The sequence below is a fragment of the Taudactylus pleione genome, unplaced genomic scaffold (assembly GCF_031769625.1).
Source record: "Taudactylus pleione unplaced genomic scaffold, aTauple2 ptg000481l, whole genome shotgun sequence".
NCBI classification, from domain to species: Eukaryota; Metazoa; Chordata; class Amphibia; order Anura; family Myobatrachidae; genus Taudactylus; species Taudactylus pleione.
In genome coordinates, this window is record NW_028284883.1 from 2,085,067 (window position 1) to 2,100,662 (window position 15,596).

The window sequence follows — 15,596 nt, forward strand, 5'->3', positions numbered from 1 at the left end:
TGTGTTTGCTCATGCTCCAGTCTTCGGCACGCAGTCGCTGAATGGCGAAAGTGGCCAGAAATTTTTTGGGCCACCCAAAGCATCTCCTGCACGCCCTTGTCGCTTTTCAGAAAATTCTGCCCCACCAAGTTTATTGTGTGAGCAAAACATGGGACGTGCTGGAATTTGCCCAGATGTAATGCCCGCACAATATTGGTGGCATTGTCAGATATCACAAATCCCCAGGAAAGTCTAAGTGGGGTAAGCCACTGGGCGATAATTTCCCTCAGTTTCTCTAAGAAGTTGTCGGCAGTGTGCCTCTTACTGAAACCAGTGATACACAGCATAGCCTGCCTTGGAACGAGCTGGCGTTTCTGAGCTGCTGCTAATGGTGATGCTGCTGTTGTTGCTGCGTAAGGTGAAACATCTACCCAGTGGGCTGTCACAGTCATGTAGTCCTTAGTCTGCCCTGTTCCACTTGTCCACATGTCCATGGTTAAGTGGACATTGGGTACAACCGCATTTTTTAGGACACTGAGGAAATTTTTTCTGACGTCTCTGTACTCGGTATCGCCTGCCTAGTGAAGTGGAATCTAGACGGGATTTGGAACCAGGGACACACTATGTCCGTCAATTGTCTAAATCCCACTGCACTAATGGTGGGTACCAGATGCATGTCTAACACCAACATAGCAGTCAAGGCCTCAGTTATCCGCTTTGCTTGAGGATGATTGCTGTTGTACTTCATCTTCCTCTCTAAGGACTGTTTGAGGGTCAATAGTTTAGTAAAAGAAGTATTGGTGTTCCTACTTCCTCTCTGGGATAAAGAATGACTCCCAGCAGCAACAGGAGCAGTGGCAGCAGTAGGCGTAGCACTGCAGGATCCTCCGGAGGAATCCCGGATAGGAGAATCAGTCATGCCAGTGATATGGCTTGCAGGACTACTTCCGATCCTCATTGAGGAGGAAATTGATGAGGGGGGAGTTGACGGTGTGGTTTGCAGGCGCTTGGATACAACAGGACAATTCGATATAGGTGTCCCTGGACTGCTTACGGTCTTAGCCAATGTTTCTGAACTTGACAGTAACTTTTTATGAACGTGCTGCAGGTGACTTATAAGGGAGGATGTTCCTAGGTGGTTAACGTCCCTACCCCTACTTATTTCACCTTTACATATGGTAGATATGGCAAGACAGTTGTTGTCCAGATTTAGATAGAATTATTGCCAGACCAAAGAGGTGGAATTTTTGGTCTTCTGCCCAGGCATGACCATAAGGGGCTTTTTCATCCCACGGACAACAACTGTCTCCCCTGGATCCTGATTTAAACAAACGACATCATCAGCATGAGAATCCTTTTCGTCAACTTCATCCTCAGCGCCAGCTACACCAATATCTTCATCCTTTTGTACTTCAACAGTGACATCTTCAATTTGAATATCAGCAAGTGGACTGTGGGTGCTCCTTCCAGCACTTGCAGAGGGCATGCAAATGGTGGAAAGAGCCACCTCTTCCCGTCCAGTGTTGGGAAGGTCAGGCATTGCAACCGCTGCCACACTTGGACTCTCCTTGGGGATTTGTAATATCTTCTAAGAACGCACAGTTCTTTGCTGTGCTTTTGCCAGCTAAACTAGTTTGATTTTTGTAACGGGAGGAGGGCTTCCATCATCATGTGAAGCTGAACCACTAGTCATGAACATAGGGAAAGACCTTAGCCGTTCCTTGCCACTCCGTGTCGTAAATGGCATATTGGCAAGTTTACGTTTCTCCTCAGATGATTTAAATGTTTTTTTTAAGGTCATTTTCCTGACCTTTGTCATTTGGGAATTTATATGCCCTCTAATATGACATTGGGCATCGACCTTGGCAGATGATGTTGATGGCATTTTATCCTCTATGTCATGGACTAGTGGCAGCAGCTTCAGCACTTGGATGAAGTGGTTCTTGATCTTTCCCTATTTTATTTTTATCGGACAAATTTTTGTCCTCCATTTATGTTATATTGATATATACGTGTGGCTACTGCACACACAAACACAGAAAAATATATATTTATTTTTTTGGAGTACACTTTGGTCGTTACACCACCCTTTAACAGATGTATGACACAAGCACACGCTTATTGCTGCTACTTTGATGATGCATGTGTGGCTACTGCGCACACCGTTCACAACACAGAAAAGAAGAATTTTTTTATTTTGGAGCGCACTTTGGGGGTTACATCACCCTTTAACAGATGAGCCAGCTGGCCCTTTACTTATGACACAGGCGCACGCTTGGCGCTGCTACTTTGTTTATGCACGTGCGGCTACTGCGCACACAATTCACAGACACATGTAACCCCCTCTACCTCGATAAAGGGACTATAGGTTACTAATTACCTTGGTGCATAATATGTATCCACCTTTAATTTTTATACTGGTGGTGTACACTTATATCAGTGCCTCCACCCAAGTATTGGTAGTAGGTATGGGCCTACTTGGGAAAACCCACCAATATCAGTAATATCTTCCTACCTCCAAATGTACGGTGAACATATATGATTTAAACGTATTGTACACTTACACAAACCTCTGAATGTATCTTATATGATACTAGTTTATTTCCTTCTTCGATCTTCAGTATAATTCATATAGCAATTCATACAAAGAGTTAAAGAAAATACAACAATAACAATCTTTCCATCTACAATGGTAACAAACGTGTATATTGTATACGAGCTCATTTAACTAAATAATGAATAGTCTTTCATCAGTGTTCATATGCTGTACATATATATTTTATACTGGGTGTATATATATGCATATATATCTATTGAGTTAAATGAAGCTTCTGTGCAGGTAATATTTCAGTTTATTTCATGAGCCGAGCCTGAACATTAAAGTCATGGACTTAGTGAAACTTTGTATCCTTCCTGTAGCCTTTCTGCAGTTCATTAGCTATATTCCTTTGTAAGGTATGTTCATTAAAAGTTAGTTAGATGTTATACCACTTTTGGTTACTTGATGGCGCTCTTAGTCCAGATATGAATTTTACAGTCTGGCTATCTGATACAGCATTCTCCAGGGCTATACAGAGGGGCAGTGTAACAGTAACGTCTGGTATAGTCACCAAGCTCTGGATAACTAGCACAAGCAGGCAGTTATATGGTAGCTATTAAGTAGCTATAAGCCCTACTGTTCTCTCCTGCACTATCTCAGCCCCTGTCTCCTGTGTTCTGTATATGTGGTGCTGGTGTAATTAATATTCACTCTCACCACTCGATGAGGCAGCTTTGTGATTGACTGTTGGGGACACTCCCTCCTGCTGCTGCTGAGTTAGTACACTCCTCCGACTAATCACTGTGATGCTTTGATTGGTGGTCAGTGGGAAACAGGGCGGAGCTTAGCCTATCACTGCTGGCTTCCTACAGCAGTGCTCCTCCGAGGCTGCCAGGATCCTGCAAAGCTGACCACCCGATGCTGCTGTCACACACACTGGCCACCTAATAAGGCGAGACCCGGATTCCCACTCCAGTCACACACTCCCTGTGCACGACTGCTGCTGATTATAGCTCTGTGATTATAGCTGCAGCGCCAGCACTGAGGGAGTGAACTGCTAAAGCTCCTGGTGCTGTGGCAGCTCTCCCTTTTATAACGCTATCACAGAGGCATGAGACTGCCAAGGTAGGGGCTCATGTCCCTCATTTCCCGCCTACAGCACGAGCCCTACAGTGTTAATTGACAGTTAAGAAGGTTCGAGGGCTACTAGAACCTTTCTCCCCCACACAGCTGTCCCAGGCCATGTGTTCCTCTACTCCTGCAGCACATCTCCCCCTCCCAGGCTATTCCAGTCACATTATTACAACAATATACATGTGCAATGAACACTGTAAATACATTAAATAACATATTAAACATAGATATATATTTGTCTTAATCTTTTTATTTATTTTCTTTAAGATACCGTAGATAGAATTTTACTAGATATATATATTTAAATTATTAGTGTACATTTATGTATTGAACTTACATTGAGTTAACTTATAGCAGTCCTGATATTTTATACATAGTGTTACACACGGAAAAAAATATTGTTTTTTTTGCACTTGGGGGAGCACCCCTGATGGATAGATCACTCCCTGGACAACACTACAGCACCCCTTTAGGACTACAGCCTTTATGCACAACACAGCCCAGCCAGCCCCTATAGACTTTTGGAGTGGACACAGCCCTTATGGACAACTGACTGCACAACACAGTCCAGCCAGTGCCTATGGACAACAGCAGCACTTGCACAACACAGCCAGCCTCTATAGACTTTTGGATTGGACACAGCCCCTTTGGACAACTGACTGCACAACACAGCCCAGCCAGCACCTATGGACAACAGCAGCACAAGCACAACACTGCCCAGCCAGCCCCTTTGGACAACAGCAGCACAACACAACCCAGCAAGCCCCTATGGACTTTGAAGGAGTGGACACAGCCCCTATGGACAACAGCAGCCTTCTTAGTTTTATTTGTTTTAGATATATTTTAAGTTTTTTGTTAACATAACAATTGTACACTACAACATTTTCTATATTGTCCTTTATAATTTCATTTTATTTTCATTATTTATTTACTTACCCCTTATAATAAATTATTTTTGAAACATTTATGTTATTTGCAAAAGGTTTTAGCAAGTTGCTAAAATAAATACTGAACAGATTTTATCAATTTAGTAACTTTGCAATATGTGTGATTTAAATTAAGTAATTTTAAAGTATTTAGTATTTTTATGCAGAAACAAACCAGGTGCTGATTATGAGACAATCATGTTCAGTATAAAAGAGGAACTAGTATTACCTGCTGGACACACCCCACTGAAGAAATCCACAGCCGGGGAAGAAACTCAAAAGCGATGTTGTCTTGAAGAACTATAATTCCCATCATATAATTTTTACTAATCTTGAGTACTATGCACATATACTGTATACATATATTTTTTCAATACATTCCTCTAAAATATATTTCAAATATTAGGACCTAGAGAATAAGAAAAGTTGGTAAGATATACAGAATAATATGAATTTTATTTTGCAGGTTGTAAATACAAAAGCATAGGGAAAGTGTGCAATTATTATTTAAGTCAACACCTTTACATTCTTCTTTTTTACTCCTTTAAACGGGTTTTGATTATTTTAAAGGAATAATAAAAAATGTATTTCTATTGCAGTTTGATATTGGTGGGTACAGATATGGTGCAGTAAGTGTTCGAGGTTGAGGACAGGTGAGTAAATAAGCAAGGGAATGATGTCCAATAATTAAACTTGATAAAATGTGTCTAAATAAAATAACTATTAATGTGAAATAAACATTTAAACTCAGTTACAAATGAAGTTCCAGCCAGTTGAGTCACAAGAGGGCTGCAGGGTGTGCAGGCCGCACCCTGGTGTAACCCGCCGAGGGTTGACACCAAAGTGCAGACTCCCCCTCAGTGACAGGAGCCGGGTGCTGCACTGTAGAATTATGTGCAGCACTCAGCTTCTGTCACAGTGAGGGAGCCAAAACTGCAAGTACACTGGTCCCCACCGTTTGCACTTTTGGTGGAAAGGGAGTTGGAGGGGTGTATAAGTACCGTACAGTTATGTGCAAGTACACTGCTGCCCATGGTGATTACAAGAATCATGCCTATGCACCTATTAGTAGTAGTGCTCAACCCCTGGTGCAAAATGTGAAAAAAACCTAGTTTTGTTTTATTATTGGGTTTATCACATATTGTGTACAATAAACACGATATAAATAGATGATAATATGAAATGAAGATTATTATTAATAATAATACTATTATTAAATGCAGACACAAATTCAATGCTACTCAGAATGAGCCCCATTGTTTCCCTTTGCTTTATTCAACGTGGGATGAAGCCAATCTTGTGAGGACGTGGCACATTGGTGAGCCCAACCATTTCTGGTGAGATGTCCAAGTCTTTGGGATCTATTGGGGAAGTGAGATCAAAATTCTGCAGGATTCTGGTAATGAAGATGAACATTTCAAGGCGGGCCAAACCTTCTCCAACGCAGGAACGCAATCCTGGGGAGAAGAGCAAAAGCAAAATAGTCAGATTCTATCATTTAATTGAGAACTTTGGGGTCTATTCACTAAGCCTTGAAGAGAGTTAACGTTGAGAAAGATAAGTATTAACCAATCAGCTCCTAACTGTCATTTTTCAAACACAGCCTATAACATGACAGTTAGGAGCTAATTGATTGGTATTTATCTTTCTCCATAGTATCTCTCTCCAGTGCTCTATGAATAGGCCCCTTTATTCTCATTCATCGTTTATCCTTATTCCTTTGTTCCTTCCTACTGTACATAACATTATTGACTAAATGTAAAGATACTGTACATTTGCCACAATCCCAGTCAGTTGGGCATTTTCAACTAAAGTGGATCAACATAATATGGAGTTTGTCCCCAAATATTGGTTTTACCTAAACAAATATTAGTTGAGCAGGCTGGAAAATCTGGTTATGCAATTGACATGATCCAGATATCATCATCCAACTGTAATTCATGGGATCCTATACTAACTGACCAAAGTTGATGCAGCGCTTGTTTGAAAAAAGACAGATGGAGATAAAAAATTGTTTTGAAAACACAGTTATACAAAATATAATACGATATCAAATATGTTTAAATTCAGTGCTTATAATTTGCTTCCAAGCTCTATACATCAGTTTTGTCAGGATTTCATCATCACTTCTTCCTCACATAAAGAAAAATAAAATAGTACTGTCTATAAGAATATAGTCCAGGGCCTCATAGGCCAGGATCCTATTTTAAAATCTGACAAAGCTGGCTAATTCAGGCAATAAATAATAAGGAGGAAGTTACTCACTTACCAGGTACCCGTGTTTGTATGGATACAATATGCCAGTATAGTTCAAACGTCCTTTTCACTACCTGATGGCATATTGGGGATCTGGTAATATATCTTCTACTGTTATGTTGTTTTATTTTGTACCAGTAATAGATTTTTATCCCCATGCAGAACGCCGTAAGATCATTTATACACGGCGATTACCGGAATTATATGGCTATACTGAGCACTCACTCCTGTGCAGTCCGTAGTGCATGAGACTCTACCGCCCGATAGCGGGAGCACAAGCTCTCAGCGTAGTAGCTGCTCCACTGCATGATATTGTGGATGATTGAAAGATAACGAAGTAGTTATCGTTAAATTGTTCATTATATCATGCAGTAGATACTGCGGCTTTAGGCAGTAGGTGGATGTGTATCCGATGTATAGACAAGCTAACCGAACAATCAAAGCAATCCTTGACACATTTCTCTGGGTATTTAGGTCCCGGTTTCTTCAGAAATACCTGTAGAAACGCATCAAGGATATGGATTACCATATGACTAATTTGTATTACATTGTCCTAATTTACAACCAGGCTGAGACACACCACGGAGAAGCTACTACACTGAGAGCTTAAGCTCCCGCTATCGGGTGGTAGAGACTCGTACCCTACGGACTGCACAGGAGTGAGTGCTCAGTGTAGCCATATAAATCCAGCAATTGCCATGTATACATGATCTACAGCGTTCTGCAGGGGGATAAAAATCTACAACTGGTACAAAATAAAAAACCATAACAGTAGAAGATATATTTACAAATCCCCAATATCCCATTGAGTAGTGAAAAGGACGTTTGAACTATACTGGCATATTGTATCCATACAAACACAGGTACCTGGAGAGTGAGTAACTTCCTCTTATTATTTATTGCCTGACTTTAATATAGGATCCTGACCTATGAGGTCCTGGACTATATTCTTATAGACAGTACTATTTTATTTTTCTTTATGTGAGGAAGAAGTGATTATGAATTCCTGACATAAATGATGTATAGAGCTTGGATGCAAATTATAAGCACTGAATTTAAACATATTTTACAGTATATCATATTATCTTTTGTATAACTGTGTTATTAAAACTATATGTTATCACCATCTGTGTCTTTTTCAAACAAACGCTCCATTAACTTAGTTCAAATTCCTCTTTTTAGCAGGTAGCGGACCCTGCTTTTGGAGCTGCCAGTTTGAAATAGTTTTTTTATAGACTGACTGAGGTGCACCTACTTCTTTCACTTTCCTATACTAACTGCATGTGTGGCCTAAATACTAAAATATATGCTGTCCTCCCCTGTGTAGTGAAAATAGCAACAGATCTGGACAGATAGTTCAAGTATTTAGCTTAAACTGTGAAGGTAAATATAGAGGTTACTACTACTTGTCTACTAAGTTCCTCTATTAGATCAGATAATGGAAAGTCAATGGTGTATTGCTTCCTTTAGAGGACAAATTAAATATTTAATATGCTCAGTGTTCACTAGGTTCTTAGGGGCCTGTTTACCAAAGCTGGGAGAGAGATAAAATTGTGTGAGATAAAGTACTAACCTATCAGCTTCTAATTTACATTTTGCAGGCTGTGTTTAAAAAAAAAATTATAGTTAGGAGCTGATTGGTTGGTAATTTATTTGTTACAATTTATCTCTCTGCCAGCTTTGATACATAGGCCCCTTAAACCTTTACATACAGTATATCAGATAATAAAAAGGGGAAGAAACAACACTATAACAGCCCTGGTTTTAAAGATATCCATGATTGAGCACAGGCGATTTAATTAGTACCTCAGTTATTTTGAGTTAACCATCTGTTTTCAAGCATGGATATCACTAAAACCAGGACTGTTAGTGTGCCTTGAGAACCAAGGTTGGGAATCACTGCTATAGCCCCTCTACAGAACGCAAATAGCAGCCTCTGACACACCCTAATTATACCCAATAACCAAATAAATAGCATAGAAGTACAATGGTAGGGATAAGTCATAAGGCGCTAACCTGCAATGTGCAACATCCACCACAGTGGTGGCAATCAAAATAGTGAGTGTGATAAGTGGGAAAAAAGATCACTTCCCTTTTTGTTGAAGTTTTCACATAACCAAAAGATTCAGTATTCAAAAACTTGGAAAAAACAAAAGGATATCCAAACATGGTGTAATATGTTCCAATATTTTTTTCCTTAACAAAATGATACTAAAAAACAACATAAAAGTAAATTATGTCACAATGTTAAAATATTGGAGGCTTTTCCAGATTGTTGTGATAAGGAACATTTAGATGTATTAAAGGTAGAGGCTCCAAAACCTCTGCCTTGCCAAATCTCAAGGTCAGACTCTACAGATCCAATACAAAAAGACCTCCTGGTGCCGCAGGTAGCTGGTAACAGGAGGTCTTTGTGCATTGTAGGTTAGCTCCTTAAAGGGGCCTATCCATCTATAGACTTGAAGGTCTGAACTTCTGGACGTTCAGACCTTCAAGTCGCCGGGTGCTGAGCGTCTTGGTTAACTAGCTGCTGCACGTCCGGCTTACTATCTCCTAACATGCCGAACCTGACGACCAGCATGTTGGAGAGATAGTCGGGGTCGGCAAGGACTCAGCGTGCACGTGCATCGCTGGTCCTTGCCGGCAATCCACTAGCAGACTTTCTGCAAGATCCGACCAAAATCTCCTGGTTTTGGTCGCATCGAGCAGAAAGTCGGCTAAAGGATAGGCCCTTCCAGACTTATCCCTGCCATTGTACTTTGCATGTATCTGTGATTAGTGCAAAAGTCGCTGTATTTGTTAAAATGTATCTTCAGTTTGTACCTGTTGAAAATACCAGGAAAGCATCGTTCTTTTTAAAACTTCCAGTTTCATCTAAGAACCGTTCAGGAATAAAGGTAAATGGATCCGGGAAGTATTTTGGATCTTGAAGAACAAATGTGAGAATAGGAAATATATCTGTACCCTATGGGGCAGAAGGGACAAAAGAAGCATTAATGATTAAAGCAGAATGCATACTGTAGTTGAGGCATTTAATACTATAGTTTGGTCAGTTATAGCTACAAATTTGAAGAGACTGAAAAGTATATTTACTAATCCATCAGTCTTGCAATCTGTCCATTTACTAAGGGCCAAACTGATGACAAACCATCTAATTTACTGACTTTAGAACACAGAACATTGGCTCACTATCAATGTTTTCTTAGTTACAAAATAGAAAACCCAGATTTACTATTTCTAATTTAAACTGCTGCAAAGGTGACAGTAAACCCACTCAAATAATAAACTTTCCTCTGGCAGGCGAGTTTATCTGAACCACTGCACAGATCACTATGATCTGTGCAGGTTTTGTTTATTAATATTGTTAAAACAGTTGGTATATGGAGTGCGCTACTGCACTTCCTCCATGATGCTCCATACTTGAAGCATCAGCTCATTTACCAAGATGGCCACCATTCTGTAATCTGTGCATACATGGTGCCATTTTGTCACTGGGCTAGAGTGTCCCAATGGTACATGGATATGTACTAATTATCTCCACGTGAGAACCCTATATATCCTGCAACACTGTGCACATACATGACCAGCTGGTCCGCTGTATTTTCCTCTCCATCTCCATTATTCATGTACATAACTATGAGCACAGATATACTAAAGCTGTGCACCCTAATAAATCTAAATAACTGGTTAAATCCATCTGGCTGGTTTGTCTACTGCTATACTTTCTGCTGGTGACTACTATTAACAACTAGTACACACATACTGTATGAACAGGTTATGGGCCCAGGCACCCCAGAAGCCATAAAATGCTGCATTGCAATAGAAATAGCCCGCGCTCAATCATAGGTGGTGGTATTTTATAGTTGATAATGTCACAATATATGCAATAAACAGTACATTTAATTCACAAGGTGATTTACTTGTTGGGTGAAACTTAATGTTACATATGTATGGTACAGACTATGCCAATACATGTATACATAAAGAACAGAGACAGGACAAACCAGGACACCAGTAAGGACAGGATCTAAATAAAAGAAAATGCACACAAAAATCAATAATGTATATAGAGAGAAGTAAAAACCTATGAGTGCTTTGATGGGCAAACAGGGGAAAAATGTATGAAGACAAAAAGGAAAAAGAAAAAAAAAAAAAAGGAAAAAAGGGTAAAAAAGAAAAAGAAAAAAGTGTGCTTTGAGTTCCACAAAAAACTTTATTACTGTGGGTTTGTTCAAATGCATCCAGCAAATGCACTGATAGATGTGGGATTTTATAGTATAATCCTGGATAATGCCACCACTAATTTTAAATAAATTAAATATGTGGGTCACTGATGCAATGGTAGACTACTGTGGGTAAGTACGGTACCCGGGGTTACGGGATGCTGCACCTCGAGGCCCTGCTCACCATTGGGACATACTTAATTTCAAGCAACTACCATTGCATCAGTGACCCACATATTTAATTTATTTAAAATGTATTTAAAATTAGTAAGGATCCTGTCCTTACTGGTGTCCTGGTTTGTCCTGTCTCTGTCCTATATGTATACATGTATTGGCATAGTCTGTACCATACATATGTAACATTAAGTTTCACCCAACAAGTAAATCACCTTGTGAATTAAATTTACTGTTTATTGCATTTATTGTGACATTATCAACTATAAAATACCACCACCTGTGATTGAGCGCGGGCTATTTCTATTGCAATTCTATTTAAAAAAGAGATAAGGTTACTCTTTAGCTCCTGCTGCCATTTCAGGTTACAAGTGAGTGAGAGCTTACTCACTATTTACTATCTAGAGACATAAAATGCTGCATGACAGAGAAGTTACACAGTGAAGCTGCAGAGTTTCTCAGATTACAAACATGCATTCAGTAGCTGCAACCATGATGGGCCGTAATAATATTTAAGGGTCAGAGAATTATGCCACCTGGAATTTCACAATGGAAATGCAAATTAAGTATGAGAGGCTGTGGAAAGTTACAATTAACCCAGGTGACAGTCCAAACCCATGGCGATTCTACAGAAGTTTTAGTCTGAATTTGATTTCCTAGTGGTACCTCTAGAAGACAATAAAGCAAAGTTATCTACAGACATTGGCCCTCATTCAGAGCCGTACGCTCTGAGCAGAGCGCACGCTCTGAATGAGGGCCGGGCTCCATTTTCATGGAGCGTCCTCCTGGACGCTCGTATAGCTATGGGTCACCACCCACAGGCTATACGAGCGTGCTTTGTGATGGCCGCGATGGTCGAGACCATCGCGACCATCGAAATTGCGAGCCGGAGCCTGCGGTTGAGGTTTTCAACCGCAAGCTCCGGAGTGATTTTGGCTCTATCAGAGCCAAAATCACTCCCACTGACATCACTAGTGATGTCAGTGGGCCGGCTTCTGACGGGAAGCGTTCCCGTGGGAACGCCCCCGTCAGGGAGGCACGCCCCCGGCACGCCCATCAAAGGGGGCGTGCTGTCAATCAACTTTGACAGCACGCCCCCTTTGATCGGACACAACGAGCGAAGGACTTTCCTTCGCTCATCGCGTCTGGCGCATGCGCACGACGGAGCTCCCTCCGTCGTGCGCATGCTCAGTCCATAACATCGACCAACTTGCGAGCGGACAGCCACTCGCGAGTGGGTCTGAATCAGGCCCATTGTTAGGACAAAACAACTAAGTGCTGAAAATTCAGCATAACACACTAAAGATGCAAAGCCCATAAAATTCAAGCACAAGTGCTATGTATGTCAAAAGACAGGTCACAAAATGCCTGAATGCAAACTAAGAAATGTGAATGCTACAAAGAAATAGAAGTGTAACAGCAAAAAATGAGTCAGCTTTAAGTTTCACAGACAGTCACAGAAGAGATTACTGGTAATTGACTCAGGTGCCACTAGACATTTTAGCAGCAATCAGGAGTGGTTCACTACACTGAACATGTGTGATCCTATCACTGTCATCGGAATATGAGATAAAGTGCTTACAGCTACAAAAGTTGGAACAGTCACAACCACCTCAGAAAAGGAAGTGAAACCAAAGTCACCGAAATCCAAGATGCACCAGACGTGGGAACAAACTTCGTAGTCTTAAGTGCCCTGGAGCAGAAAAGATTTAAAGTTCAGATTGCAGGGGAAAAGTGCATTGCACATAACAATGGAGGGACTGTAATAGCAACATGCACCCACTGCCAACCACTATATGTCCTAGACATAGAGGAGTGTTATGCAATTATAACTTCTAACTCACAAATTATGAAATTCTAGCACAGAGGGTTAGGTCATCTTGGATATGACAGCATCCAGAAATTTCTAGATGGGAAAGGTGACAAATACAGGTATTGTATATCCGGGACTGACACAAAAAGACTGATATGTAAAAGTTGCATAATAGGCATGCAAAGCCATTGCCCCTTCCCAAAATCAGGAACTAGATCATGAGCACCCCTAGAACTTGATCATACAGATTTGTGTGGTCCAATGGAAGCAAAATTGATGAGTGGATACAGATACTTCAAACATAATTGCAGACTACAAGAGACTGCAAGAACTCAAACTGATCACAAAATAAAAATATTGAGATCTGGCATGGAGGAGAATATCTAAGCAAATATGTTGAAACCTTCCTAAAGAAGCATTGCATTGAGCTTCAACTCACATTTACATACATGCCAGAGCAGAATGGTGTAAGTGAGCATGCAAATCATGCAATAATGGAGAAGGCTTGTTCTATGCCAAAAAAATGCTGGCCTGAACAAATGTTTTTGGGCAGAATCAGTACCTACTGCAGTATATTTAAATAGCTGTACTCCCACTGTTGTTCTAAAAGACAATACACCAATAGAGGTATGGTCAGAAAGATAGCTAAGTATTAGACATCACTTGTACTTGCTGATGTCTTTGTGTGTGTGTATATATATATATATATATATATATACACACACACTGTATATACTCTATATAAATATATATATCATATGGTTGCAAGCCTTGGCACTACTAGATCCAAATGAAAATAACTTGCTCTGATGCCCTCCTAGAGGGTCGGCACCCTCATTGTATAGTCATGTGAAGAGAGAGGCGGCAATCAGAGTCTTTCTGGTAAACAATGAACCCTATGCCAGGGTGGTTTATTAGTCAATGTTTCGGGGACTGAATCCCCTTCATCTGTACAATAACAATAACCAAGCAGTGTAAAAAACAGTGTTAAATAGACAATCTATATGTCACTTACCCCTTTCTCCCAATAAAAATCACTGCAGTCCTGTCGTCTGACATCTGTCCTCAGTGTCCTCCGACTGCGGCATCTCCATCACACAGGAAGTGATGTCATTGGACCCAGCCCCGGGACCATTGGCAACTGAAACAACACAATCTACAATAAAAATCATTGTGTACACCCCACAAGATGCCAGAAGGCGTAATAAAATTAAAAAAAATCGCTAGTTACATAATATTAAATAGAAGTTAAACAAATACACCTAGTGATAAATCGTGTTAGCAAGGTCTATATACCTTACTGTACTTATTAAAATTTTTTTTAAAAAACCCTCATTACTATTTAAAACATGTTTTGACAAGCATAAAAAGGACTGGGGTAAAAAGTGATATTTATACATACTGTGCCAAACACCATATTCAGGATAAAATCATGCATATATAATGTATATATAATACTGTAGCACCATCTAATGTTGAAATAATGGAATAGCACCACTAAATGTAATCAACACAAAAATAGCTCTGTCTCTGAAATTATTTTGCCAAGAATTTTTTTTTTACTTTAAATCACAATAACACTGAATTATAAAAAAATAAAAATTAAATTATTTCAGAGACAGAGCTATTTTTTGTATTGATTACAATTAGTGGTGCTATTCCATTATTTCAACATTAGATGGTGCTACAGTATTATATATAGATTATATATTCATTATTTTATTCTGAATATGGTGTTTTGCACAGTATGTATAAATATCACTTTTTACCCCAGTTCTTTTTATGCTTGTCATAACATGTTTTAATAGTAACAAGGGTTTTTTTATTTTTTTTAAATAAGTATAGTAAGGTTTATAGACCTTCCTAACACGATTTATCACTAGGTGTATTTGTTTAACTTATACATTTAATAATATGTAACTAGCAATGTTTTTTTGCAATTTATTATGCCTTCTGGTATCTTGCGGGGTGTACACAATGATTTTTATTGTAGATTGTGTTGTTTCAGTTGCCATGGTCTCGGGGCTGGGTCCGATTACATAACTTCCGGCGCGATGTATGCGCCACAGCCGGAGGACACGGAGGACAGGTGACAGCCGACAGGGTCTGGCTGCAACGATTTTCATTGGGAGAAAGGGGTAAGTGACAGTTAGATTGTCTATATAACACTGTTTTTTTACACTACTTGGTTATTGTTGTTGTCCTGAGGAAGGGGATTCGGTCCCCGAAACGTTGACTAATAAATCGCCCCAGCATAGGGTTCATTGTTTACTAGAAATACTCTGAGTGCTGCCTCTCTCTTCACATGGATATATATATATATATATATTATTATTATTTTTTTGAACATCAAGGATTGTACTGCTGTTTAACATCTGTATGCTTACCCCCTTAAAGCTGAGGGGAATAGTTTTTTTTAAGACTACTTGAGAAATAAACATCTTGCCTTTACAATGACTGCATCTAAATCCTGCGACAACAGAATTGCGTCAAAGGTGTTCTGGATTGAGCCCAGTTTCTCCAAGCTCAAGCCTCTGCCATCTACCGTGCAG

The 15,596-nt window shown here is 39.9% G+C and overlaps 1 protein-coding gene across 1 annotated transcript in view; it reads right to left on the reverse strand.

The window, feature by feature from the left end:
- Window positions 1-2,593: 2,593 nt before the first annotated feature.
- LOC148502841 (cytochrome P450 2A13-like) overlaps window positions 2,594-15,596 on the reverse strand; it is a 71,821-nt gene continuing 58,818 nt past the window's right edge. Inside the window, exons 9-10 of the mRNA XM_088449296.1 lie at window positions 9,658-9,799; window positions 2,594-6,035 (exon numbers count right to left, since the gene is read on the reverse strand). Of these exons, the coding sequence (XP_088305422.1) occupies window positions 5,854-6,035; window positions 9,658-9,799 (324 nt within the window). The 3' untranslated portion in view covers window positions 2,594-5,853. The remainder of the gene's footprint in view (window positions 6,036-9,657; window positions 9,800-15,596) is intronic.